The 27,339-nt window shown below is 36.6% G+C and overlaps 1 protein-coding gene across 4 annotated transcripts in view; it reads right to left on the bottom strand.

Moving 5' to 3' along the window:
• The window catches only part of ARHGEF12 (Rho guanine nucleotide exchange factor 12), a 141,909-nt gene that overhangs the window by 47,031 nt on the left and 67,539 nt on the right, over positions 1-27,339 (bottom strand). For 2 of the 4 annotated variants that reach the window (XM_032360035.1, XM_032360037.1), the window contains exons 2-11: positions 27,297-27,320; positions 25,729-25,814; positions 24,080-24,136; positions 13,150-13,248; positions 12,491-12,540; positions 9,743-9,800; positions 6,990-7,168; positions 5,675-5,752; positions 5,363-5,482; positions 3,632-3,772 (exon numbers count right to left, since the gene is read on the bottom strand). In XM_032360035.1, coding sequence (XP_032215926.1) covers positions 3,632-3,772; positions 5,363-5,482; positions 5,675-5,752; positions 6,990-7,168; positions 9,743-9,800; positions 12,491-12,540; positions 13,150-13,248; positions 24,080-24,136; positions 25,729-25,814; positions 27,297-27,320 — 892 coding nt within the window. The remainder of the gene's footprint in view (positions 1-3,631; positions 3,773-5,362; positions 5,483-5,674; positions 5,753-6,989; positions 7,169-9,742; positions 9,801-12,490; positions 12,541-13,149; positions 13,249-24,079; positions 24,137-25,728; positions 25,815-27,296; positions 27,321-27,339) is intronic. The other 2 variants (XM_032360039.1, XM_032360038.1) reach the window with 2 other exon arrangements.

The following is a 27,339-nucleotide window of genomic DNA, read 5'->3' as shown; positions in this document are numbered from 1 at the left end:
TAGTGACTGCTAGATTGTGTTAAGGTACTGACTCCTCTGGAAACAGATACATAGAGGGATAAGAATCTAGTATCTATCCTGCATTTCCTGTATAAGCTATATTTTAGGGTAACCTAAAAGCTAGTAAGAGAAAATTCTTTGTAAAATAATTCCACTAATAAATACATAAGGAACGACAAAATTGTGATATCATCCTTTTGAAACCACTAATTAAATAATGGATGCAGGCATTTTGATCATCAATGACTGGTAAGAACGTTACATAAAAGCTTAATGGAAAAGTTGATTATGTAGGAACCATGCTGACATCATCTAAACACCTTAAACAAACCTACAGTCACAGAAAGACAACCAGACATTCACCTCCTGATGTGATGTAACAGGATGTACACAGTCCCACCCATGAATTGTTCTTGCCAAACAACAGCTCTTAATCTGATCGAGACTCCAGATCTCACTAATAGCTTTCAGGAAATATACAGAGATGAACACATTAAACAACACCATGAAAATACAATTAAAATGCGTTTGTTTTACTGGGCATATTACCCAGTTTCTGTCACAAAAAAATAGCATGGAAAAAAAAAAAAAGAGGAGGTAACAAATTAAAAGACTATGAACCAAAGGCTGAAGACCTTGACTAGATCCAGACTCAGATAAACCAACTGCAGAAAGATCATTATGAGACAATTAGGGTAATCAAATTGCATGTTAAGAAATTTGATTTTATGATAATGTTATTATGGCTGTATTTTTGAAAAAGTCTTCTTTTCTCTTAAAGACACAGATTAATAAAATAATACCTCGGATTTACTTGAAAATACTCTGGTATCTGTAGGGTGTGAAGAAAGGGGGACTAAGACATAACAAGTTGGAGAGCTTGTCCATGACAAGCTCAGAGGTTGGGTGATCAGGTACATAGCAGGGACTGTTATGCTCGTCTCTATTTTTGAATAGGCTTAAAATTTTTCCACAGTAAGTTTTTAAAAACATTAGCCATGAATTCACAAAAATCACAGAGACAGATGGCTCTAGATTGTAGGTGATGATCTGTGGTGAACTTGCTTCTGTTGTGAGAACTGGGTGTGGGGGTGTTCTTCAAAGTCTTCTCTGAGGGGAGCATAGCAGGGAGCTTTACAATAATAATGGTATCACAAACATTACAAGAAGACTGTTTTTTAAAAGTGAGCAGAAGAAACGCATGGAAGAAATGTGGAGATCCACAAGCTAAAAGCAGCACATCTTTAGCTTCAAACAGACGCCTGTAGGACTTAAACTAGTTTGTCATGCAGTCGGTGACTGTTATCTTCTCTCACCTGGATTTCCACAACATTCGTTTACTATTCACCTGGCTTCATTCTCCACATCTATAAAATGGTGATACTGCTTCTTTAATATTATTGGGAGAATTTAAAAGGCTACCTGTAGAGCATGAGGCACACAAAGGAGGTGGTCAATAATGGTTAACTATTTATGAGCCATTCTGTGCACGTTTGTTAAGGGCCCATCAAGCCTAGCAGTCTTCTGTCCTTCCAGATCTCCCTGTCTCTTTATTCTAATTCATTTCCACACTGATGTGTTTCTGAGTGTGCTTCTCCTCTGCATGTGAGATAAAGCCCAAACTCTCATTCATTCTGCTGTTCAAATACTTATTAAACACCAATTATATCTCAAACAGTCTCAAGTCATTGGAATGTCTATTTCTACACTTGCCAATTCACTCTGTTTCATGAAGTTATATTTCTAAGCCACTAACCCTAACCCTAACAGTCCTTGAAATATAAGATAAAATTCTAATTTTTCTTCTGTACCATTTATTGTGAATTCCTAATTGTAGGATCTGCCAGGCTTTGGAGACAAAGTCAAATAAGACTGTCCCTGTCCTCTTAAGAAACTATCTAATGGTAGAGACAAAAACAGAGAAAAGGAGTACTAAATCTAAAAGGAGAACGCAAAAAGGAGCCCTAAAAACAGTACTGTTAGAACAATGTGAAGTCTTTTACAACCTGAACTCAAGCCTTTGTTTCTAAGATAAACTCTAGCCATTCCATCCATAACCCTAATATACCATAACATTTTCACTGCTCTCCCAAAATGTTATGCATTTCTACTCCTCAATACCTTTGTTATATTTAGAGTACTGATAGTTTAGAGCTAGATGTAGACAGATCACATATTATCTGGGTAAGTTAGCAAATTAGTTAACTCCCTTTGGCCATAGTTTTTTCCTCTGTAAAATTATGTTAACAATAGTACTACTTCATATGGCTGTTATGAGAATTAACTAAAACAAGGAATGCAAAACACTCATTACAGTAGGTGGTATGTATGCCCAATAAATGTTTTTCTCATGAGTCAAAATTGAAATTTCTCATTAAAACCTTCAGCCCATCCAATCATAAGACTGCTAGCATTATCTCCTTCCCCCCTACCAAAATCCTCAAATTTTCCTTGAATGAAGTTCTGAGTCATTGGGCCTAAGCCTCAAAAAGTGGCCTGAATGATGGCTTGACCAGTAGCTTTCAAATTCTTTTTTTACCACGACCTTCAATAAGAAATTTTATACTGTCAACCAGCATGCAAACATACAGAGGTACATGTATGTGTGTATCTAACAAAAGTCACAAGAAGTAGCACTTACCTTATCTACATTTTGCAAAGCATTATTTCCTATTCTTTTCTTTTTTTAATGCTAGTCCCAACCCACTACATTGATTCCATGATCCACAGTTGCAAAACCCTGGTTTAGACTATCTTCTTCACTTTTAAAGAGGTGATCTATTTTTAAGTCATTATTCCTACTACTGTATACTATTTACAAAGGATTGTTGAGTAAGCAACAGTGAACTTAGCTGGTTAAGTATTCATACAACTATGGTGGTACATCATAATCAACTTGAAATGTTTTCTTATGATCTTCCTAACAAATATCCATCTTCATCTGGCAATCTGAGGGTTAATCAAGAAAGTGTTACTAAACAAGGGCTATTAACTCAAGTCTATCTAACAGGACTAAGGTTTTTCCTCTTTGTAATGGCAAAGTGCCCCATGATTCAAGACTGAGTCACTCTGACCACAAATGGAATATTAACATGCTCTTAAAGATATCAACAGTTGGCCTCTTGGTTCAGTAAAAAAAAAAAAAAACCACTAGCATTATTAACTTCTCAACCCACAAACAAGAGGCCTGCTGGGAAATTCCACCTCTTCAAAAGAAACATTAGACAATGTGTATCTAAGGGAAAAAGTGAACTCTGGAATTGAAAACTCACAGACAACAGTGTCCAGAACTCTGCTCATCGAATTGCTGTGTGAAAAGTGGTGGTGATAAAAAGTAAGTAGTAAGGGGCGCCTGGGGGCTCAGTGGGTTAAAGACTCTGCCTTTGGCTCGGGTCATGGTCTCAGGGTCCTGGGATGGAGCCCTGCATCGGGCTCTCTGCTCAGCGGGGAGCCGGCTTCCTCCCTCTCTCTGCCTGCCTCTCTGCCTACTTGTGATCTCTGTCAAATAAATAAATAAAATCTTAAAAAAAAAAGTAAGTAGTAAGAGAACACCTCTAATTCACCTAACTTAAAATCCAATATGGAAAGGAGCTGTGAAGAAGAAAACAAGATCAAGATGTAGAACGCTTACGTCTGCGCTGTCACTACTGGGCCGAGAAGCGTCTCCACTGCTATAATCAATTCTGCCTAGTCCATCACCAGGATCAGCTTCCGCCTCACTGACTGGCAGTGGGTCACCTAAAGGCCTAGAGGATGTAACTACAGCTCCATCCTAAAACGGATCAGACACACACACACACACCAACACAATAAAAAAATTCATTACTGATTGCATAAAGAAACAGACTTACATTGTCATCTAAATGGAGACTGGTAAATCTGGCCAGTTTGATATGATCAAGAATGCTTAAACCTCTAGAGATTTAAAGCATAAATAACTACTAATTCTGTGGTTCTAAAATGGCATGATCTTAAAGACAGGGAAAGTGCTATTTAAGCAAGGAGAAAAAGAGTTCAAACTTTTGAAGAGAGCAAAATATAAAATAGTTGGTTAAATTATATAATTTATATATTCTGCCCATTATAGTAAAGATTATTACACTAGAACTTCTGGTTAACTGCCTCCCAACACTTTAGAATTTCAATAAACTGCCAATTCTGGGACACAGTGCTATAACATAATACAGGCTTTTAAACCAGGAACCACATTTTTATTGTTTGAAGAGAAGAAGAATGTCGTTTTCGCTCAGTAATTATAACATAAAACTGTCAACATTACTGAGGCATAATACTCAAGATTTCATATACCTAATGGGATTGAAAGTAATGAAAAAACTAAATACTGTGTAACTGAAAGTACACTGAACCAGGAAGTCAGAAGAGACCGTAGAGCTGTGTGACCTCGTCTAAGTCATTTAACCTGTTTGGACTCCAATTTTCTCAAACACGTGATTTTTTGACTTTAAAACAAGCCGATGAGGCTACATGATCTCAAAGAATCCTTTGAGTTCTACAAAACTGTGGCTTTCACTCACAGACTCAGGGAGCACAATAAATCAACACCTTTTACCCATTTCAGATGGTATAGGGATATGTCTCTTTTGCTTTAAGATGAGATATAAGGAGCTTTTCAGATCCCTAACCTGAATATTACAGAATAGAAATCTGGTTGGGCTACAGTTTCTAATGAGACATCATCTCCATAACTTATACTGATATAACAAATTCTATTTAATTCTAGTTCAAAATTTCAGTGAAAAATACAGTCGTTAAGAATGTGAAAGTGCTCATGAACTCATCAGACCAGGTCTAAGCTCCAGTTCCATTGCTTTTAAGTTACATGACTTCAGACAGATTATTTAATATCTCTAAGTTTCTCTAACTGCATATGTAAAATGGGGGCAAACAACAGTAGTGTCTAATCTTGGGGAGTTGCTATGAAGATAAGCAAGAAAATACTTGTCTCTGTATTTAGCATAATGCCTGCCATTTTACAAAATCTTATGTTCCTACTTAAAAACATAACTGCCATTCTCTTTGAAAATGGGAGAATGAGCCTTGAAATGTAAACATATGTATCTAAATACATTTTAGTAGTTTGTCACATCAAAGCAAAAGCACTCAATTCCTTTTAAAATGATTGTGGAACAAAGAAATACGATTATCATGAGCAAACGAAGAATCAGAAGCCCACATTTCTTTAGCTCATCATTGTTTCTGTAACATGCTACACAAGACATCTTCTCGGCCTATGCTAGAAAAAAATAACTTTTAAAAAAGGCAACTGCAACATTCTTTAACACATTCCCAGAAGAAAAATCTCCTGCAAAAAGTTGGGTAGCACTTTTAACAATGATGCTACCTGAGCAGAGCCTGTGGCTTTGGATAACTGCTCTTGCAGCTGAGGAATGTGTTTCTTGGCCTCTTGGATCTCTTTTAGCAATCTTTGGGCAGGTGTTCGGTTGTAATCTTCCTGCAATAACTGAAAAGTTATAGAAATATTTTGAGAATTAATTACTTATGTCAAGGAAATATAGAAAAATTCCATTCTTAATAAAAGAGCGGATGGCATCGATTACAACACTGCTTGGCTGTGGTCGCAACAAATACCAACTCCACTAGGCCCACTCACATATTCACTGTCCTGTAAACAGCCCCATTTCTAATTTAGTACCTGCAGCCGTTCCTGTTCTTTCTGTAACATTTTTCTCAGAATTTCTACTTTCTGGTTATGAACCACATTGTTTTCCTCCTAGAAAAGAGATAAAAAAAAAAAAACAAACCAACAACAACAACCAACCAACCAATACAGGGCAAGCGAAGCTAAAATAAATAGTGGTCACAAAGACAGGCTGGGAGACACAGCGCTCAAAGTTGGAAGGTTACAGGGGGATTTCAGCCCTTCTGTTTCACTTTTATTAAACGAGGTTCAAGAAAACATTAAATAATGATATTAACTGGAGAAATGAAGTCACCTTAGTACAAGAATAATATCTTACACTGTCCGTCCCTTGGATCTGTACTGTCGGTCCCCATGCATGACTCAAATTCCCAGCACTTCCTGCCTGAAATATTAAGACAGCTCCCTAACTCCTCTCTACCATCTCTTCTTAGAAGCTTCACAAACCTGTAATACTTGATCTAATTAGCTTGCTCAACTCCCGCTACCGTCACATCACTCTCTGCCCCCCACTCCACCTCCCCACAAATTTTAGTGGATTCTTACTGTCTCTTCGGTTACATATAAATTAGCTTTGTAGTTGGGATTTTTTCAAAATAAATAGTTTTACTTTTTTTCAAGCCTCACCTCCCACTACTTAAATCCTTAACAGGCACCAGCCAAACAAGAGTCCTGGAACTTCCCCCAGACACTTGGTGCTTTCTTGGCTCTTTCTCTTTTATTCTACTTTTATTCTACTTCTTTTACCTGGGCTTCTTTCCTCCCCATTGCCACCGCTTAAATGCTACCGCTTAAAAGGCTCAATTCAAATCATAGCTTTCCATGAAGTCCTTCCTTGTTACAACCTGATGTGCTTCCTCCCTTCTCTGAATTGTCACAGAGCTTAATAGTTCTCCCCTCATAAAGTCTACATTCTGCCTTGATATTGTAATTACTCGTATTCTCTTGATTCTATCTCAAACAACAGGGTTTAAATATCTACTACAGGCCAACTGGGGACACAACAATAAACAAATGAACAAACCTCCGTCCCCTTAAAATATATATTCTAAGATAACCAAGGACCTCAAATATAGGGTATCTTAATTTTATTTTTGTGAATGGCACCCTGTTTTGTATATGGCAGGTGTTAAATATTTCTCAATTCAATCTGCTATCCCAACACACTAATCATTTCAGATTATTACGTTAATTTTTTTATATTTGGAAGTGATTTTCCAGTATTCTGAACTTAAATTTATGCAAAACCCTTAATATAAAGTAAAGGTATCATTATAAACTACGCATTTAAGAGTTTTCCCCCTCTTACCCCCATGAGCACAGGACTAGTAATTCTCTCCATGTTCCCAGATGCTCCAGGTGAATGAGGGGATGTCATGATGGGAGACATATGTCCAACGACTGATGGCTCTACTTCAGAATCGGCGAGTGGAATCTGGGGCGACCCGGGCGGGCGTCCCTGAACAGTGAGAGCTACATAGGAACCAGCTTGTGGCGAGGAGAGAGAGGAAGGAAAATAACACTGTCAAACTCTTGCTTACGGCATTTCTCTACTTCCTCTTTGACAGTTCTCTAAGATCCAGTTATGTGAACAAGTTTGATCATCTGCTAACCACTGCTCCACAGAAAAAGAATCCAACTTGTCATTGCTTTTTTATGACCTCCCCCCAAAATCTAAAAGAACAATGCCATTTTTGGACAGCAAATTACTATTCATAAGATCAGATATTACATGAAGGCAAATAAAATTTATAATCTCTTTAATTTAGGGAAGGGTGAGTTAACAGCAACCATCTACTAATGGTTATGTTCAATTAATTTTTTTAACGTAAATTTAAGAAATCATCCTATTTTGAGATGATACTAATTAGGCAGGGCTTAACTATTTTACAGAATATCATGAAGGAATTTTAAATCAACTTTAAAAAATGAGTAGGACAAATAATATCCCACGAAAATTGGAGAAGAACATTCAATAAATGAGTAGTGAGTTATTTTTAAAATGTGGGGAAGACAGAACTTCACTAGCCATATTACAGGGAGGAAGAAAGTACAGAAAGCAAAACCAACCCTGACCAGAAAGACTCGACAACAGACATTCGTTATTTATCTAGCATCGAGAAGAAAGGAGACTTTCTAAATCAAGGATATTTCTAGATAACGGACCTCTGAATGACAAAATCTCCCTCTAAGACTTTTCAGTAGAATTTCTAAATATGTTTATTTCACACTTTTCTCCCTATTTAACTGCCCATGGAACTCACTGTCAATTATTTCAGTGTTTGAGGTTCGAAGTCTTTTTTTTTTTTTTTTACACTTAGTGGTCACAAATACTATGATTTGGGGGAATTTGAGAGACATAAACTTTTTAGGGTTTTTCAATTGTATTGCTCTGTCAGAAAGTCATCTATTATACCTTACTTATCCCATATCTATAATATATATAATAAATATATATGTATAAATGTATATATATAAATATGTAAATATATATGTATGTAACTTTACCTATATTTACTTGCCTCCACTAGCTTCCTATTTCTTCCCTTTTCTTCTTCAGTTATGTCCAGAGTATGCATTACAGAGTAGAGCATGAGGGACCAGCACAAGTAGCGTACACAGGTGTGAGGCACTGCAAATTTAGATCTGTTCTAGATGCTCACAGTGTTTTGCGGTTACTTTAAGTTTTTAGCCAGGCTCTCAATATTGGATAAGGCATCTTATCTGCTATAATGCTAGGATCTACTTTTTCTGAGCAAAATTTACTGGTATGAGTAAAATATATAGCCTAAAAATCTAAAGAAATAATCTTATCTTTTATACTCTGCAATAGTTATCTGGCATATATTTATTTATAATCATAAACCATCATATGTAAGTAGCACATAAAAATATATAAAACACAATCTCATTACATAAATAATCAAACTGATTCAAGAATGGGGGTCTAGGGGCGCCTGGGTGGCTCAGTGGGTTAAGCCGCTGCCTTCGGCTCAGGTCATGATCTCGGGGTCCTGGGATCAAGTCCCGCATTGGGCTCTCTGCTCAGTGGGGAGCCTGCTTCCCTCTCTCTCTCTCTGCCTGCCTCTCCGACTACTTGTGATTTCTCTCTGTAAAATAAATAAATACAATCTTTAAAAAAAAAAAAAAAAGAATGGGGGTCTAATTTTGATCATCCCATTTCTTTTTAAAAAGTACTAAAGTGAAGAACTATGAGATCGCAGGGACCATTTAGAGCCCTGACAAAAAGTAAAAGGTAAAAGCCCTCCGAAGGAAAGGTAAAAAGGATTCAGGGGCTGCTTTAGTTCAAAAGTAAGATGGCCAAGAAAGAATTCAGTTTATGAAATTATTCGAAAGATGTCCACTCTATAAAACAAAAATAGGATTAAATAAAATAGTAGTGTTTCTCCTTGGCTATAAACAACTATTTCTTATTTGTAGTCTACCATGGAAGAATTTGATCCAGAAGATTCTAAATTCTTAACTCGAGATTTCCAAGAGATCACTACCCTGGATTTTATTTAATGATTTACTTATCTAAGGAAACATGACTATGCTAGATGACTTTTAAAGTTCCATTTCAGTTTATCTGGGCCATTCCATCTGAATTCTCAATCTCTTCCCCCTCAGATGACTCAGGCATTTCTTTCAAATATATGCTTTCTATATTACCAAGAGTAAAGAGGATATTATAATCAACCACATATATAAAGTGAAAAAAAGATAGTTATTAGTAAATTAAAGTTTTTCACCTCAGACTTTCCTTTAATGCAAGGTTAAAGCGAACTCCAGCTGAGACTAAATCCGGCCCACAGACTGTTTTTTTCTTTTTTTTTTTTAAGATTTTATTTATTTATTTGACAGAGTGATCTCAAGTAGGCAGAGAGGCAGGCAGAGAGAGAGGAGGAAGCAGGCTCCCTGCTGAGCAGAGAGCCCGATGCAGGCTCTATAGGAACCACAAATCCTAAGATATTCACTCTCTGGCTTATTACATAAGTGTTTTCTGATCCTTGCTTTAAGGGATTCAGAAACCAATTAAAATTGAGAATAACATTCACCTACATTTGATTAGCTTCACCACTTCCAAATGGTTTGAATGAGTCACCAGAGTTCCATTCACCTGTAAGAAAATGATAATAGCATGTCAGACACATTCCATTAAGAATAGATATATTGACTTTAGGAATTATTATACATAATACAACCCATTATAATATAACATAGTACAGAGAATGATATTAAAATATGTATATATTTGTATATATTCACTTTTATTGCTATTCTATAAGATATACTCTGCAAGAAAATGAACTTGAATCCAAAACAAGGCCTTGACTTAAACAACATTATAACTTACCAAGAAAAATGACAAAAGATACCATGCAACAGGTTTTACAAATCCTTCACAGTGAAGGGCTCTTGCAAACAAAAAAGACCTCTTTGCAAATTCACTGATTTGTCAAAATCAGTTTAAAAGATTAAAAAAACAATATTTCCACAATATGCAATTTACTTGAAGTTTTCCAACCATGACCCAATCTTTACAAAGAAAATTAATTTTCAGTTAGGCTCATTATAGGAAATGTTATCCAAATTCTCCACTAAACAAAATTAAGAAAAAATACCAAACATGGAACCAACGTTATTTTTCTTTTTCAAGTAATACTAGTTTTTCAAGTTTTTTCTTTTTCAAGTAATACTAATTTTTACAAGGTCAAATATATCAGTGTCTAAGGTAGCAGTGAAAGTATACTAGTCACGCCGATCAGAGATAATCAATGTTACACACAAAGTTTAATCTCTGAGACACTATTCTAGCATAAACACACCAGATACACAAACACAGACATATACATTATAACTGCCTTTTTTCCTGCAGATAAATACTTCTTTGTTGTATGTGGTTATCTTTCAGTATAGATACACACGCAGACCTAATCTATTCTTTTTAACAGCTGTAGATGAAATGTAATTTCTTTTTCTAGCCCTCCATTTATTTATACACTTTTGCATTATTTACAAATTTTTAAAAATAATTATTAATTAATTTGAGAGAGAGAGTGAGTGAGTGAGTGCAGCGAGTAGGGGCAGAGTTAGAGGGAGAGAGAATCTTTTTAAGCAGACTCTCACTGAACCCAGGGCCTAGCTGGGCTTGATCCCATGACCGAGATCACAACTTGAGCCAAAACCAAGAGTCAGAGGCTTAACCAATTGTACTACCCAGGCATGCCCACACATTTTTAATATGATAAAGATGAAATGAATTTCCCTGTGCATATATCACTTCACATTTGTACACTTACTTTCTTAGGTAAGTTCCTAAAAGCAAAGTGGCTGGTCAAAGGTTATATACTTTTTAAAAGTATACAATTTGGGGGCACCCGGGTGGCTCAGTCAGTTAAGTGTCTGACTTTTGGTTTCAGCTCAAGCCATAGTCTCAGGGTAATGAGAACCAGCCCTGCAGCAGGCTCCATGCTGGGGGTGGGGCCTCCTCAAGATACTCCTTCTCTCCCTCTCCCTCTGCCCCTCCCCTGCTCTCTCTCTTGAAACAATTTTTTAAAAAATATATATCACTTGATACATATTCACAAATTTATATCCGAATAGATTCTACCCAATTTATACTGACAAGTTTATGGGAGTAGCCATTTTACCATACAAAAACTATGCCAAAGGTATACAATCAATAATGTTTAAAATTTTTGACAACCAAATATATTTTTACATTTTATTTTATTTTATGTTATTTTATTTTGTTTTTTAGAGAAGGAGAGAGAAAAGGGGAAGAAGAGAAAAGGGAGAGAGAGAATCTTAAGCAGACTCCATGCCACGCAGAGAGAATCTTAAGCAGACTCCATGCCACCCAGAGTGGGGGTCAATCTCACAACCCAGAAATCATGACCTGAGTTGAAATCATGAGTTTGACACTTAACCAACTGAACCACCCAGGCCCTCCTTCACCTGTCAGTTTAATTTCTATTTCTTTGTTATAAGTGTGGTGAGACATATCCTAATTCTTTGCCTTTTTTTTCTATTAGGCTATTTATTTACTCTTCTCTTAGGAATTTAAAAGTGCTCTTTACAAGTAAGGTATTCTACTCTATAGTAAGTTTCAAATACTTTTTTCCAGATAGTTGTTTGTAAATACATATTCACTGTGCCTTTTCCTATGTAATGATTCAATTTTTTAAGTATTCAAATTACTCAACCATCTCAAGAGTAATGACTGACCAATCCACTCTTCTCGTACTATTCAGAATTCAAGGCCTGTTTCTGGACTGATAGGCCTATACCTAGACTAGAGCAACCTGCTTTGAATTAATCCCTACCATGTCATCTCACACAATACCCATATACATAACATTTTTTTTAAGCTATTCTTATACCTCTGTAAAATTCATTTGGAAGACTCATCAGTTTGACAAATAATGATACATCTCCCCAGTCATATTAAAATATATTTTTTAAATTTTTTATTTTTTATACACATATATTTTTTCCCCAGGGGTACATATTAATATATTTTGATGAGATTTTCTTACTAACAGATAAGACTAGAGAGAAATGATCTTTATCACAGTGAGTTACTTTCCTATCTAAGAATACGCATGATTCCATTTATTCATGCCTTTTATTATGCCCTTCAGTAAAAAGTAATATTAATTTTAAAATAAATGAATATTTTTATAGTCAACAAATACATACAATGCACTGCTTTTAATAAGAATTCAAGTGAAAAAAATAAAATATGGTTAATATATGCTGTTTTAAAATCTACCATAATAAATTCCATAATAGTCTTTTCCTTACCTTGATGATTCGATCACCTGTCTGTACCCCAGCCCGCATGGCTGCTCCATCTGTAAAAGAAATTAATTACTTAAAACATAATTCATTTGCATGTACTGCTAATTTTCTTGAAAGAGAGGCAGAGTAACCAAATGGTTAAAAACATGTGCCTTTGCCACTCTCTAGTTGTGTGACCATGCATGGATTAATTTTTTTCCACTCTAAGCCTCAATATCACCTGTAAAATGGGAATAAAAAACACCTACCTCAAATTACAGCACCCAATATAAAGAAAGTACTCAATATACGGTAATAGAACATATTATTATTGTCATTTTGTGAAATGTGGATGCTTTGGAACACATAACCATTTCTTTAATCTGGTCTAACAAATATCTCTTGTGCCATGAAGAAATAAAATCCCACAAACTTCTCTAAGAGAGATGATGTATAAAGCAACAGTTTCTAAAACTGTAATAAGACTTTCTTTCTAGTGCATACAAAGAAAATCAATTGGGGTGAATTCATGCCTATAACTAGGACACTAAAGACCAATTTAACAAAACAGGCCATATGACCTGCAATCTATATGATTCTTTTATTCTAGGCAATAGACATTAAGCTTTTCTCTTCTTACTCTTTACTCCCAAGTGACAAGACTATTTTAAAAAACGCCTTGCCTTCTTTGACAGACTGTACGAAGACTGGATTGTCTCCACTGACCGTCAGCCCAAATCCATTGTCATCCTTCTGGATGATCACACAGCGCTGAACAAGACCTGCATAAGAACCGCAGGGTAAAGAGAGAAGAGAAAATGGGAGAGAAAAAGACATAATTACATATTAGTAATGAACTGTAACGACCTACATTCTATCTGGAGAAACACAAGGTGGCACGTGAAACCCGTATCACAAACCAGAGTACTAACCCCATAAACAAAACAAATACGAGACTATCACCAAGAGTCAAATGTATTGGTTTCTCACTGGAGAGGCAGGGTGGAATTGCTCTGAGATTAAAAACAGCTATGGCAAAGTGGAAAAGATGAAGTATTAGAGAGGAGACGGAAGGCCTATTCACATCTCTGCTATTTGTAACATGAAACCTTCCCCACTGCCCTCTGTTCAGGTGCTCTAACTGGTGTTCAAGCCCTAGAAAATCAAACATTTGGGGACGTTAGGCGAGAAGCATCCCATGGTAAATCCTAGTGAAATCCAATCTCACTCTTAGAAAAAGAGACTATCTAAAGAAGGGAGGTGCATGAAGAGCATGGGAGCTCTTCCAAAAAAGAGAAAGAACAAGTTCAAAGAGAAGAAAGACCTGGGCTCATAGAAAAAATAAACAAAGGGCAAAAAAGTAGGAAAGATAAAGAACCCTTGAGCTCAACCAACTCTCTTTCACATACTTACCTGATTCCTACAGGAGATTTTGTTTTCCTTCTAGCAAACAGCAAACAAAAGTAGTCAGGGCAAGGTGAAAGAAAGAAGACCACAACCAAAGGTTTAGGAATGTCCCATCATAGAACCCTGATTAGTACCCAGGGCTGTTTGATCATAGATCAAGATCTGAAGATCCTGAACTCTGTGTTAGCCAGAGATTTAGTACTTTCAGCTTTACAGAATCTAAGTGTTTCACCAAAAATCAATAAATAAAACATGTAAAATAATGCAAGTATACTGATGTTCAGAAAATAAAAATTTCTTCAAAATAACAATTTTTACACAAAGAGCATGACCTTTTAAATAAGCCTGATGTACAAAACAAAGGATTATGTTGAAGACCACATATTAATGAATACATGTATTTCTTGCTGTTAATGAAATGTCACAAGTCTGTGAGCCTACTACAAATGAAAGCCTGGAGTAAGGGGATCATAGTACAGAAAACACAAACCATAACCCCACACAAAAAATTAACTTAAAGCAAATCGTTGACCTAAACACAAAGGCTACAACTTTTCATAAGAAAATACAGGAGAAAATCATCAAGACATTAGGATAGGTCTTTTAGGATGCAAAATGCAGCAACCATGAAAGAAAAAAAAAAAACAACAACTAGGAAATTGGACTCGAAATTTTAAATACCTGCTCTTCTAAAAACACGGATAAGAAAATGAAAAGGCAAGGCACAAAGTGGGAGAAAATATTCATAATTCAAGTATATGATAAAGGACTTGTATCTAGATTATACTGAAAAGACAACAACTCTATAATTCAATAATGGGAGACTCATTTCAAAAAGAACAAAAGATTTTGAGGCATCTGGCTGGCTTGGTCAGTAGAGTGTGTAACTCCTAATCTTGGGGCTGTGAGTTCAAACTGCACATTGGGCATAAAGATTACTTTAAAAAGAACAAAAGATTTGAGTAAATGCAGTACAAAAAACCATACCTCAATGGCCAAAAAGCATATGCAAAGGTGCTCAACATCTGAAGTCATCAGGAAAATGCAAACTAAAACCACAGTGAGAAACCACTATACATTAACTTGATTGGCTAAAAATAAAAAGACTGATAATACCAAATGTTGGCAAAGATGTGGAGCAACTGGAACACTCATGCATTGCTGGTGGGAGTGTAAAATGGTATAAACATTTTGGAAAACAGTTTAGAAAATTCTCGTAAAGGTAAGTACACATTTACATATGACCCAGCAATTTCACTCTAAAGAAAAATGAAAACTCATGTCTACATAAAGACTGGTTACACACACAGTCATGGTAGTTTTGTTCCTAAGAGCCAAAAACCAGAAATAACTCTAAAGTCTATCAACAGATGAATAGATAAACAAACTGCTATATATCGATTATAATAAAATACTACTTAGCAAGGAAAAAGAGGAATAACTCATACATGCAACAAACATGGATGAATCACAAAAACATCATGCTAAGCAAAGCAGATACAAAAGAGAGTCCATACAATATGATTCCAGTGGAGAAGAGGCAAAACTAAAGGACAGTAACAAAAAGCAGGGTAGTGCCTACAGACAAGTGGAGAGGAAGGGTGAGAATAACCACAAAGAGACATGAAGGAACCTTCTGGGGTGATGGAAATGTTCTATATCTTAATTGAGGTAAAGGTTATATAAGAGTGTATTCCTTTGCCAAAATTCATCCAACTGTACATTTAAAAGGACTACATCTTACTTTATGTAAATTATACCTCAAGAAAGTTGATTTTTCACATCAAAATTTGTTAGCCCTCAACTCTAGAGACTATGACACACCAAACAGTATTTGTTCTTGTTTTTTTTAACAATTTTATTTATTTGTCTGAGAGACAGAGGGAAAGAGAGAAACAGAGCATGAGCAGCAGGAAGGGATAGAGAGAGAGGAGGAAGCAGGCTCCCCGCTGAGCAAGGAGCCAGACATGGGGCTCGATCCCAGGACGCTGGGATCATGACCCGGGCCGAAGGCAGACACTTAACGCACTGAGCCACCCAGGCACCCCACCAAACAGTATTTGAATCAGCAAATTCACCCACAAATAGTAAATGGTAATGGGGGCAGAGGAAAGATAACCTATCAGAATTCAATCTTTGATGTAATGCTGCAACCTTCAAGTAATTGGGAAAAACTATAACTAGAATGGGTATGAATACATAAAATCAAGAAGTTTTTTTTATTAATTTTTAGTACATAATACAATAAATATAAGAATTAGAGACTCCTGGTTTTGGCTCAGGTCATGATCTCGGGATTGTGAGATCAAGCCCTGTGTCGGGCCCATGTTCTATGGGGATCTGCTCAAGATTCTCTCTCCCTTTTCCTCTGCCTCTTCACCCCGTACGTGCTCTACATTTGTGTATTTCACTTGTATATAATATATATATTAAGTATTTAGCTTAATGCCTGACACAAATAAGGGCTCATAAATGTTAAATATTTTATTATGATTAGGACTACAATGCCCTTGGATTTTCCTGTTCAGGAATATATTACTCATCTATCCATTCCATCAATTAAAACACTTTTATGTTAAACTCCTATCATTAGGGGCGCCTGGGTGGCTCAGTGGGTTAAGCCTCTGCCTTCGGCTCAGGTCATGATCTCAGGGTCCTGGGATCGAGCCCCACATCAGGCTCTCTGCTCAGCAGGGAGCCTGCTTCCCCTTCTCTCTCTGTCTGCCTCTCTGCCTACTTGTGATCTCTCTCTGTCAAAAAAATAAATAAAACCTTAAAAAAAAAAAAAACTCCTATCATTAATGCAAATGCTCCTTAAAAGGATCAGTCCTTATTTATGCCTTTGTCTAAACTTTGTTTTAACAAACAAGCAAATTAGTTTTGGATGGAGAAGGAACAAACAAGAAAATATTATGGGCAGGGCTTCTTCTAAGAAGGCAACTTTAGAATACAGGAGATAGCAAGAAGGCCTGAAGAAATAAATCACCTTCTTTTGAAAGCTCTTCCTCAATACCCAGACCAGATTAGGTAATCCCTTAGAGACAGTGCCCTCTATTTATTCCCCTAGTAACATTATCATTCCCAATTGATACCTATTTGTTTTTATCCACTAACTAGATTATATGCTTCAAGAATGTAGGGGCTCCATTATTGCTTACTATCTTATTTTAGGAACTGGCAAGTGTTCAGACACAGAAGGAAATTTTTTTCAGTTGCTCATGAATTAATAAAAATTAGATAAGCTGGTGGGTCTGGAGATGAATGGAAGCTCAGAGAGGTAGGTTACTGGACACAGTCCATTTGAGCAAGTATGCCCAGGATCATAACAAACTGCTAAAAATTGAATAAATGTAGTTGGATTACTTCAGAATTTTGCAAACCTGTTTTCTACAATTCAAAACTGTCCAGCCTGATAACTTTCCCTCTTAATTCTACATCAAAAGGAAATGAGAAACAAAGGATAAGGAGGAACAGAAAAAGAGCTTTGTGCATATCCTATTCATCTTTCTCCTCTCCCCAGCCCCACTATATTGTCCATTTATTATTATTCTAACTCTGCTAATATAAGAACTTGATGTACTTTGACATATAAGATCATATAGAATCGTAAGAACCACTAGACCAATGCAAAAGGAAAACATGCCTTCTGTATACAGCCAATTCAGAATCTATGTAATTCAAACTGATGGTACTATTTTGTCCTAGGAATCTATGCCACCTGCATAAACTTGGATTTGGGGTCATAATTAAGTAAAAAACTAAGCTACCGTGCCATTCAAAATTCAGAAATCTAGTCTTTCAAATGCTTAGATCTATTATGTTCCTTCCCATTCAAAGCCAATAAAATGCTTTATTTTTTTCCCCTGGAGAGAAATGTTCTACCTTTCTGTTATAGACCAGAAACTGTTTTAACCCACCACAGAGGATAAATTCCAACTTGCACATCCCTAACACTGAAATCACTGATACACCAACACTAAAATCACCAAGAACTCAATTATCACATTACTGAAATGCCCTTTTTGAAAAACAAAATCCACTTTTTTGTTTTAGCAAATCTGCATCAAACATCTGCCACCAGTTATTGAACACTGCAGTCTGTGGGTGTTGTGAGGAAGACAAAACCACTACAGGTCTGTGCCCTCTAATGCCCTCTAAGAACTTAAATCTTGGCAGGAAACGACAACCGAGATGTAGGGAAATGGCTGTATCTAACGAAGGACCAGAATATAGGACAAATAACAGGCCCCATATGGTTTATGAAAGAAGGGAAAGTTAAAAGCGGAGCCCTAACTCCAAAATAGCCACTTTCACATTTCAGTAATTAAAACCAACCAACCAACATCTTCCACCATTTTTACTTTATCTGGTTTTTACACACACATATACATATAGTCGATGGTTTGCTGGTTGGTTTTGCTAAATCCCTTATTGTCTGTTAGAATTACCATACAATGTCATTACCCCCGAAAAGGAGTTTTTATATAGTCGCAAATCACTTTGATGGGAGCTGCATCCAAGCACAGTGTGTGAAGACAGTGTCTGATAAGTAAGATAATGACGATGCTCAACCTGCCCTGAAACTTGGTCATGGTGCTACTTCTTCATTCTCATCATTCTTAGTGCCACAGAAGATTGTTTTGTCACAACGCTCTACTTTCTAAGGGCACATGGAGTACAGATAAACAAGTGCACATCTCATGTACTTAACCACAATGTACCAAGATTCTTCTTTTGTGCTACTGCACTCCTAGAAAGCAGCTACAGATCCTATTATCTTTGTATCTCTAGCCCTTCTCATAATGCCTGGCATGTGACAGGTAAATGTATATTTCCTATGTAAACTTGAATTTATTTTGGATATAGGAAATTTTAAATCATACCCAATCACTTTTTCGGAAAAAGTAAAATCATAGCCCTGAAACCATGCAAAGTAGAGAAATACCTTTAGAAGGATACTAATCTTCCCCTACGTAACTTCTAACTGAAACAATCTGATTTCCCACCTCCCCTAAAATAACATCTCTAGTTACAGGGTTCTGGGATCAAGCCCTGCATCAGGTTCTCTGCTCAGCAGGGAGCCTGCTCCCCAACCCGCATTGCCCTTCCCCCGCCTGCCTTGTAATCTCTGCCTTTCAAATAAATTAATTAATTACTCTTTAAAAAAAAAAAAAAAAGGTACTCTGAAAAAGAGAAAGTACTCTCAGATTTCACGGTAATACACTCCTGGAAAAAAAGCAATAATAGTACCAAACAGCAAGTTATGGAAAACGGAGTGTTAAATATGCAAAGCAACATGCTGAACCTTCCATATGGCATTTATTCTAGCGAAAGCACACCAGTCTTTCTTCACCTTTCATTTTATTACATGACCAAACCTCTCTAAGTCTCACCTCTCAAGAATTAGCTTCAGGGAAGGGTGTGGAGAAAGAACATGTGCAACCTCATAAAAACAGCTCATTTTTAAACTGCTGCCAGACATACATGTTTTATGAGTAAGACCTCAGATAATCCTTTGATTAAGAAGCTTCTGGATTCTAAAAGCACAATGCTGCCAGCAAGAGGAAGCTTTAACTTCCAAGTGTGCTGATTTCATTCTTTTAGACTATTACCAGCAGTGAGTCTCTTTTCTAAGTTACGTTTTCTTCTACCTTGAAATTTTTCTGAAGAGAAGAAAAATCCAATCATGATGGGCCAATATCATATGTTAACAGTTCTCCTTATTAAAATACTTCATTCTGACATCAATAATCATTCATTCAAAACACATTAAATGAGTGCCTCCACTGTTTCAGGCATTATGCGAGATGCAAAGGCAGGCAGAAACACAAATAATTAGAAACGAAGCCGGGTGTCAAAGGTTAGACCACAGAGGAGAGGGGCAAACCCAGGAAAGCCCTGTGTTGGAGGCAGTGTTTGAACCGAGCCTTATAGGATGGAGAGTTAAAGGAGGTAAACCATTCAAGACAATGGGAATGGCATGAGCAAAGAAAGAATACCAAGCCATACTTGGAGAGGGAAAATGTGGAGAAGAGGCTGGTACCTTTAGGTAAATGGTAGTAGAAGTAACAGGTGGGTTAAGGCAGAATGATAAACTAGAAACAAATTATAGCATATCTTCATTAACTATTCATACTTTCCTAGTAAGTGCATGACCAAATCCTTACTTTAATCCTATTAATCTAACAGAGAGAGTAGAACGGAGAAAAGGAAGTAAATCAATGTGAAATCGAAGTGAATCAAAGTAAATCGAAGTGAAACAAAATTATGAGTCTCTGCAAACAGTCTTATGATGTGATGGAAAACTGAACAGAACAGCGGTGACAGAACCAAGAGAGTGAGGGATGGAAGATAATGTGATGGTAGAACCCACTGGACCTGGCCAACTCTTGACTCCCAAGGACAAGGGAAAGGGAGCAAAGATGACTTGAAGAAAACGAGACTAGGTGAGTGTCAGAATGGTGGTGCCATGAGAAGAATCAGGATCACAAAGACGACTGATTTCTAGCCACAGGGAACAAGGATGAATTGCACATTGGTCATTCTAAATTTGAAAGATGGTCAGAGTAAAAATATTCAGTAAACAGTTTAAAATACAAGACTGGACACAGGGGAAAAGACCAAGGACAGAAACACAGACCATGTGTGCAACTATAAGAAGGGGAAAAGCAATCAAGTAAAGGAAAGACAAAATAGCCACAAAGAAGAAAGAACCAGATTAATGTACTATTACAGAAACAAACCAAATAAAGGATATCAGCATTGCCAGTTTGTTCAGAGGAAGGTGAGAACTGAGAAAAAGTTCAAAGATTTTCAACTAGGATCTTTTGGTTCACCTTCCAGATAGTACGTGTTGGGAAGTCAGACTGCAAGAGGTCAGGAAGCGAGTGACTTAGGAGGACGCAGAAGGTTCATGTTTAGAGTGTTCTCTGCCAGGCTGAAGAAGAAAGCAGAAAGAATAACTTGGGGACTTTAACCTTTATACATCTGAGAAGGCTGAACTTAAAAAAGGTAAGAGTTTTTTAAAAGTCCATTCTGCAGGGCACCTGGTGGCACAGTCAGTTGGGCGTCTGTCTGCCTTTGACCTGGGTCATGGCCCTGGGATGGGGCTCCACGTTGAACTTCCTGCTGAGCGGGGAGTCTGCTTCTCCCTCTGCCCTCTCATGCTCTCTCTCTCTCTCTCATGCTTGCGCTCTCTCACTCCCAAATAAATAAGTAAAATCTTAAAAAAAAAAAAAAATACACTCTGAAGTAACCAACCAGGATAGTTTAAGTACTAACAGCGTGCTTCTGTTACCGACTAACGTTTGGGTCTTCCCCTCCCCCAATTCATACACTGAGTCCTAACCCCTAATATGCAATGGTATTTGGAGATGGGGCTTTGGCAGGTAATTAGAATTAGATGAGGTCCTAAGAGTAGGGCCCTCATGATGGGATCAGTGTCCTTAGAAGAAGACACACCAGAGAGACTGTTCTCCACCTGCGCTTGCACCAAAGGACCATGAGAGCACAAGGCAAAACCGTGGCCGTCTGCAAGGCAGGAGAGAGCTCTCCCCCGGAACCTGCAACCCTGATCTCATACTTCTAGCCTCTAAAAGTGAGAGAAAATACATTTTTGTTATTTAAGCCAAGTCTCTGGTATTTTGTTATAGCAGCCCCAGCAGATTAGATAGTTACAGAAAGATCTGGCTTACTTTCTTCTATATAATCCTGTCAGCTAGAATCTAGAATCTAGAATCATGAAGCCAGGACAGAAGGCAAGAAGAGGCTGCTATCAAACTCCAAATGCCCTCACGAACCCTCTCATGTCCCACAAAGTCCACAAAATTTCTTCATCATGATATTCATGAGAAAAATAGAAAATGAAGTATAATTGAAACTGTAGCTCAGAAACATAGTCTGAACATGGTCAACAGACACCGAAAGGTACAGAGGGAGAAATGGAATAATACTGACCTACTGCACCAGGCAGAAACTTAACAAAAGAAGTCAATACAAAACAAACACTTAGTTTTCTTGTAAAATGAGCAAAGTAAATTTATCTCACCAAAAATAGCTCTAAAAATGGCAAAGAGAGTTCAAAATAAATACTTTGTTAAGTGAAGAACTAGCATTTGTCGAAGTATTGAGCTAGTGAATTCTACCCCAAGACAGTGTAAAATCTCAAAACTTAGAAGTGGGCTTGTTAAGAGATGCTACACTAAGAAAATGTCAGCAGTTGGTGTGACTCTACTCAGTCATATCCCATTATTTCCAAGCTTTTTCTTGACCCCTCCTTCCCAAGATTCTTTTCCATCTGTGGTAGAACCACAAAGTCTGAGGAAGTCTACTCACACAGGTGATAAAACATTTGTAATGTCAAAGAGATTTAAGTTAGCATGCTCACTCTGTTCTGATCAAGTCATCCCTTTTATAAGTGCTTTTTAAAGACCCATGGCTCAGTTCCTTCCAAAAAAGGTATTTCGAGGCTTTTCAAGAAACAAACATACAAAGAAGCCACACCTTATTTCCCCATTACCACTTAAAATGTTTCTATTACTAACAAGCGAATGGCATGTCTAAACTAGTATCAATATTCCTATCACTGAAATATTAACATCCAAATCAAACAGCAAGCCTTTGCATACATACCTATCATCCTATCATCCAAAGTAAACATCCTAGCATCCAAAGCAAATACCAAGCTTTTGCATTCATACCACAGATCTAGGAAAATGGTGGGGGAGGTGAAATACAACATTGCAAAGGCTACCAGAAAAGGAGGGAGCGAATAAAGATAGTCTTCACATTCCTAAGGAGAGAATAAACCATAGGAAGCTCTTTATATAGAACAGAAAGACAGAGTCTTGAGAAATTTGGAAGCTATTTCTTATTTAGGAGGAGCCAAATAACTTTGGAAGGAAGAAAAAACATACATTTGCCATGCCATACAGCATGGTACACATTTTTTTCTTGACCTACTGTAAAAGATTTCTCTACACACAAAAAGGCACTGGTCATAAAAACTGAAGCAAAGAACTATATTTACTGAACATGGAAGCATAACTGGTTTAAAATCAAATACTGAAGCCTCATAATAGTAAAAAGTATGTGATATTATGGGTTCAAGTGTCAGGAGATATAAATTATAAAATGTCTTGGGGGCCTGGGGCACTTTCATATATTTTTTTTTCCTTTCATGTTATGTCAGGCTAGGAAACACGTATATCTGGGGAAACTTCCATATGACAGACTTCTGCCTCTTTTAGAGAAAACCTGGTTTTCCTTTGAGGCCAAATTTGGAATCTTCTTAAAAAGAAATAACTTATTAGTCTTTCAGAGATTATTTTAAAAGTCTGGGTTCCAAGAAGTGCTTCTCCTATTTACTTTTCTCAAGGCACTAATCGGCTGCCAAAACAAGAGAAGAGAGGGCAGGTAAAACTGTGCAGAGGAAAGGGAAAAACATGTATGAACTTCACAGACATGGTTTATATTATCTTTGGAAGACAGGGCACAGCCTAGAAATATTAGTGCTTCAATAATCTGTTGCAAAAGTTAACCACTCAGTTTAAACCTGCTCTTCGTGAAAATTATTTTTAAAAGGTGTCATTTTGACATTTGCCCATTCAGAATAAGCTTCAGGGACACTTATGAAATGCATAAACAAATTCTTCAAGCCATAGAAATAAAATACTTAAGGTATTTTTGCTGTTGTGGGTAAATCATACATGAACAACATTTCCAGATGATGAGGCCAATAAAAAGAAACAAATAAAAAAAATCAAATAAAAATTCCAAAGAACTGGTAACACCTCTAAGTCACACCAGTGCTATGCTTAGAGGTAAAGACTGGTACCATGAAATTCTACGTGATCCAAACTCAGCAAATGGGACATGGGAAGAAGACGCCAAGAATTCAAAGCCCACCCATGTTAAGTGGAAGAGCCCAACTCAATAATATCAGACATCACCACTTTCCCATCAGACACAAGATGAAAGACAAGATGGGTCATGTGGCCTACTCTTACTCTATGATGTTAGTTTCTAGCAACCTTAAGCTTCCCAGTGGCAGCCACATTAAAACCCCAGGCTCCCTTTCCCTGCAGTAGGTCATGCCATGCAGAGCAGACACAAGGAAGGCTGAAGTTATTTAAAAGAAAAACAAAAAAGTAAACAGCATGAAGCAAGCTCCAAAGGTGCAAGGCTGAATTGGCTACATTAGCTTACCATATATCTCGGATCTACTCTCCTCTGAACTAGACTTTGTCTTCTTGGAGGAGCTATCTGCACAAGAGCGGGAGAAAAGGAGAGAGATATAGAAAATATGGAGACCAATGTAAGGGGAAAAATTCATGGGGGGAAAAAAGGAATGAATCATGATCAAGTTAAATCGTGCAAACACAAAGTATGAACATCACAGGTGATAGCACTTAGAACAGTCACGAACAGCAAAAGTAATGACATATTTTAAAGATTTATCGAAGAAAAGACAGTGCAATAAAAATGTGTTCAAACAACATGACACATGAATAGTCTACAAAATATATCATCTGACAATCATAGAGATGACAAAAGCACTAAAAGCTGTAATAATCTCATTTTGAAGCACTGCATACCTTCACTGACCCTGTCTTTGGAGATGGGCACACCACAGAGGAGTAACACAGGATAAGTCAATCTAACAAGACTCTAAGGTTTATATGAACTTAGGGCAGATACTCATTAGCAAGAATAATAACTAATCATATTAATAAAAGCCTCTGAGCCCCATGATGTCAAAATTATATGTCAGAATTTAAAAATTATCTTTTAATGGAGATCCAGAAGTTGTACGCACCCCCCTACCCAAGCCTAAATAAACTGATGACTGGGATTTCATTTTTACCTATGACCCAAGATGCAAGTAAATTACTAGCTAGTCACTTCCTTTTCTTCCCTTCCAGAATAATGTTTATAATGTTTTTTCAAAATAACCATTTACAATGAAAATATGAGACATCTGAGTTGGATACAAAAAATACACTCTATTAAAACTGTATTTCTAGACGAAAATGTCTTAAAGAGATACTCTTTATTAATCACCTTAGTGATTACCTACTATACTCTTTTGTCATAGGAACATACAACAGAATAAAATAGTATATACACAAAGAACACTTATTAGTTTCAAATGACAAAAGCGAAATTATCCAGCATTTTTTATAAATTAAATACTGACTGACTTTATAAGGAGGAAGCAAAAGCCCATATTGTACAAGAGGAGTTCAATCTATCTGTATAAAATTAAGAATATAAATAGTCAGAAGTTCACTAGCATGAAAACCTTAGACAAGAGCAACACTACTTAAAAGATTCTCTGCACTCAGAATATTTTTGACTGAAGAAAAAGGGGTCTCTATTCATTTGCTTACTCTAAAGTGAGATGATCAGTAATCTCTGAAGTTGGATTTTATCTAATACTCCAACTTATTATGGTCACACACGAATTTTTAAATGACTACAGAAATCTGCAGTTGTTAGAGCTTTCATTTTATGAGATACTACAGATCACACTTAGGATTTATTTTAATACTAAGTCCTTGGTCTGACTAGAATCTCCAATTATGACAAATGACTATTTTTATTGTCATTAGTTTTAAATAAAATACACTCTACAATGATGATTCCATAGTGGAATCCATAGCGTTGATGTTAAAAATGCTTGCATTCATCCCCAAAGCACAGGTTTTATATTATCATCGAAGAGGAAGGAAGAGTTTGGAAACAGATCAAACAAGAACTCCTGGGTGTTTCAGGTAGTTATGTAGCTTATTAAGCCAAATTATTCTGAACTAAACTACACTCAATATTCTTTGGAAGTACAAACAGTGCTTTACCTGTAGGATCAAAATCATGTGATGCACTGCGCTCAACTTTCTGCTTCTTATCTGTTGGTGACTCTCGGTTCAAAATACTCCCATGCCTAAATTAAAGTAAAGCAGTCAAATATTTACTACAAGCAAATCAAGCGAATAAAAATTTAATTGCAAGTGTGTCTTACCAAGAGAATCCAAGTACTCAGTTTACCTTATACATCCTCATAAATCTAACCTATATTTTTCAAGAAGTTTTAAATTCAGTCTATGGTATGTATAATAAATAATCTAGTTATTTGCTTATAAAAAGTGCTTAAAAATAATAAAAGTAGTATGTAGTATTAAGTCTATTTTATTCTTAGAAATAACTTATATTTGGGATGCCTGGGTGGCTCAATTGGTTAAGCATCTGGTCAGGTCATAATCTCAGAGTCCTAGGATCAAGTCCTGCATCCAGCTCCTTTCTCAGCAGGGAGCCTGCTTCTCCCTCTGCCTGCTGCTCCCCCTTGCTTGTTCTCTCTCTCTCTCTTTGTCTCTCTGACAAATAAATAAATGAAATCTTTAAAGATAAAATAAAATAACTTAAATTCTTCCAGTGGCCTTCACTGGTTACTATGACTTCCACTGAACAGGTAAGAAAACAGTGTCTGAAAGTAATTCGACACTTTGCCCGACCTGACCCTACATATACTATGGTCAGGTTCAAAATCACTGTGTAAATGCAGCATGGGTGAGAATAATAAAAAGAAAAAGAAAGAAAGAAAGACTGGTTTTAGGCAAGCCTCACTAGATTCTAGCTACAGAAGTCAGGCAGGCTCAGATGACACTAGAATTATTATTCTTCCTATGTCCTACCCAATTATACTGGTCAGATAATAGCAGGGCAGCAAATAAGACCCTCACAGTAATATATACAATACTAATTAACAGAAATGCCAAGATTAGCATCAGTATCCTGGACCATGCTGTCACTAAAATGATAAAAGTACTAACATAATTAGGAATGATATACTACCTACAGTCTAAATAATATTCATGACAATTAGGATGAGAGAGCAGTGAGAATAAGCACTGAGGAAAAGGTATTTCATCCCAGGATCTGAATACATATGGGGATAAGGCTGTGAGCATAGGCGTATGTGAACATTTGGGATTTTTTTCCTTTACTCTTAAAGTAATTAAGACTGATTCAGTTTGCCAAAGTTGATTAACTAAAGGCAGCTGTATTACCCACATGATAAAATACATCAAAAATTGGCAAGCCATTTACACTCCCCAAGCTACTCACAACTGAAAACAGTCACAATAGATTTTAAAATTAAATTTCTTCATAGGGAGTGACCTTAACTATCAATTTGAACAAACTTTTAAATTGCTTATATTAAAAACATTGAAAATGTTATCAAAACAATGCTCCCTTCCAGAAAAAATATGCAACACCTGTTACATTTTAAATTTGTAAAACATTTTGATATTTTAAACTACTTAAACCCACATTTTCAAAAGCCATAAAAATCCGCCATAATTTCAAAGGAATGCTTCTAATTAAGATTTAACCAACGCGTATGAAGGGCAACTGAACAACTTACCTTATAGGTTTTTTGAGGGGAAACCTGAAACAAAGAAAAAAAA

This window comes from Mustela erminea, chromosome 9, assembly GCF_009829155.1.
Source record: "Mustela erminea isolate mMusErm1 chromosome 9, mMusErm1.Pri, whole genome shotgun sequence".
Classification (NCBI taxonomy): Eukaryota; Metazoa; Chordata; class Mammalia; order Carnivora; family Mustelidae; genus Mustela; species Mustela erminea.
This window is presented reverse-complemented; position numbering and strand designations above follow the sequence as displayed.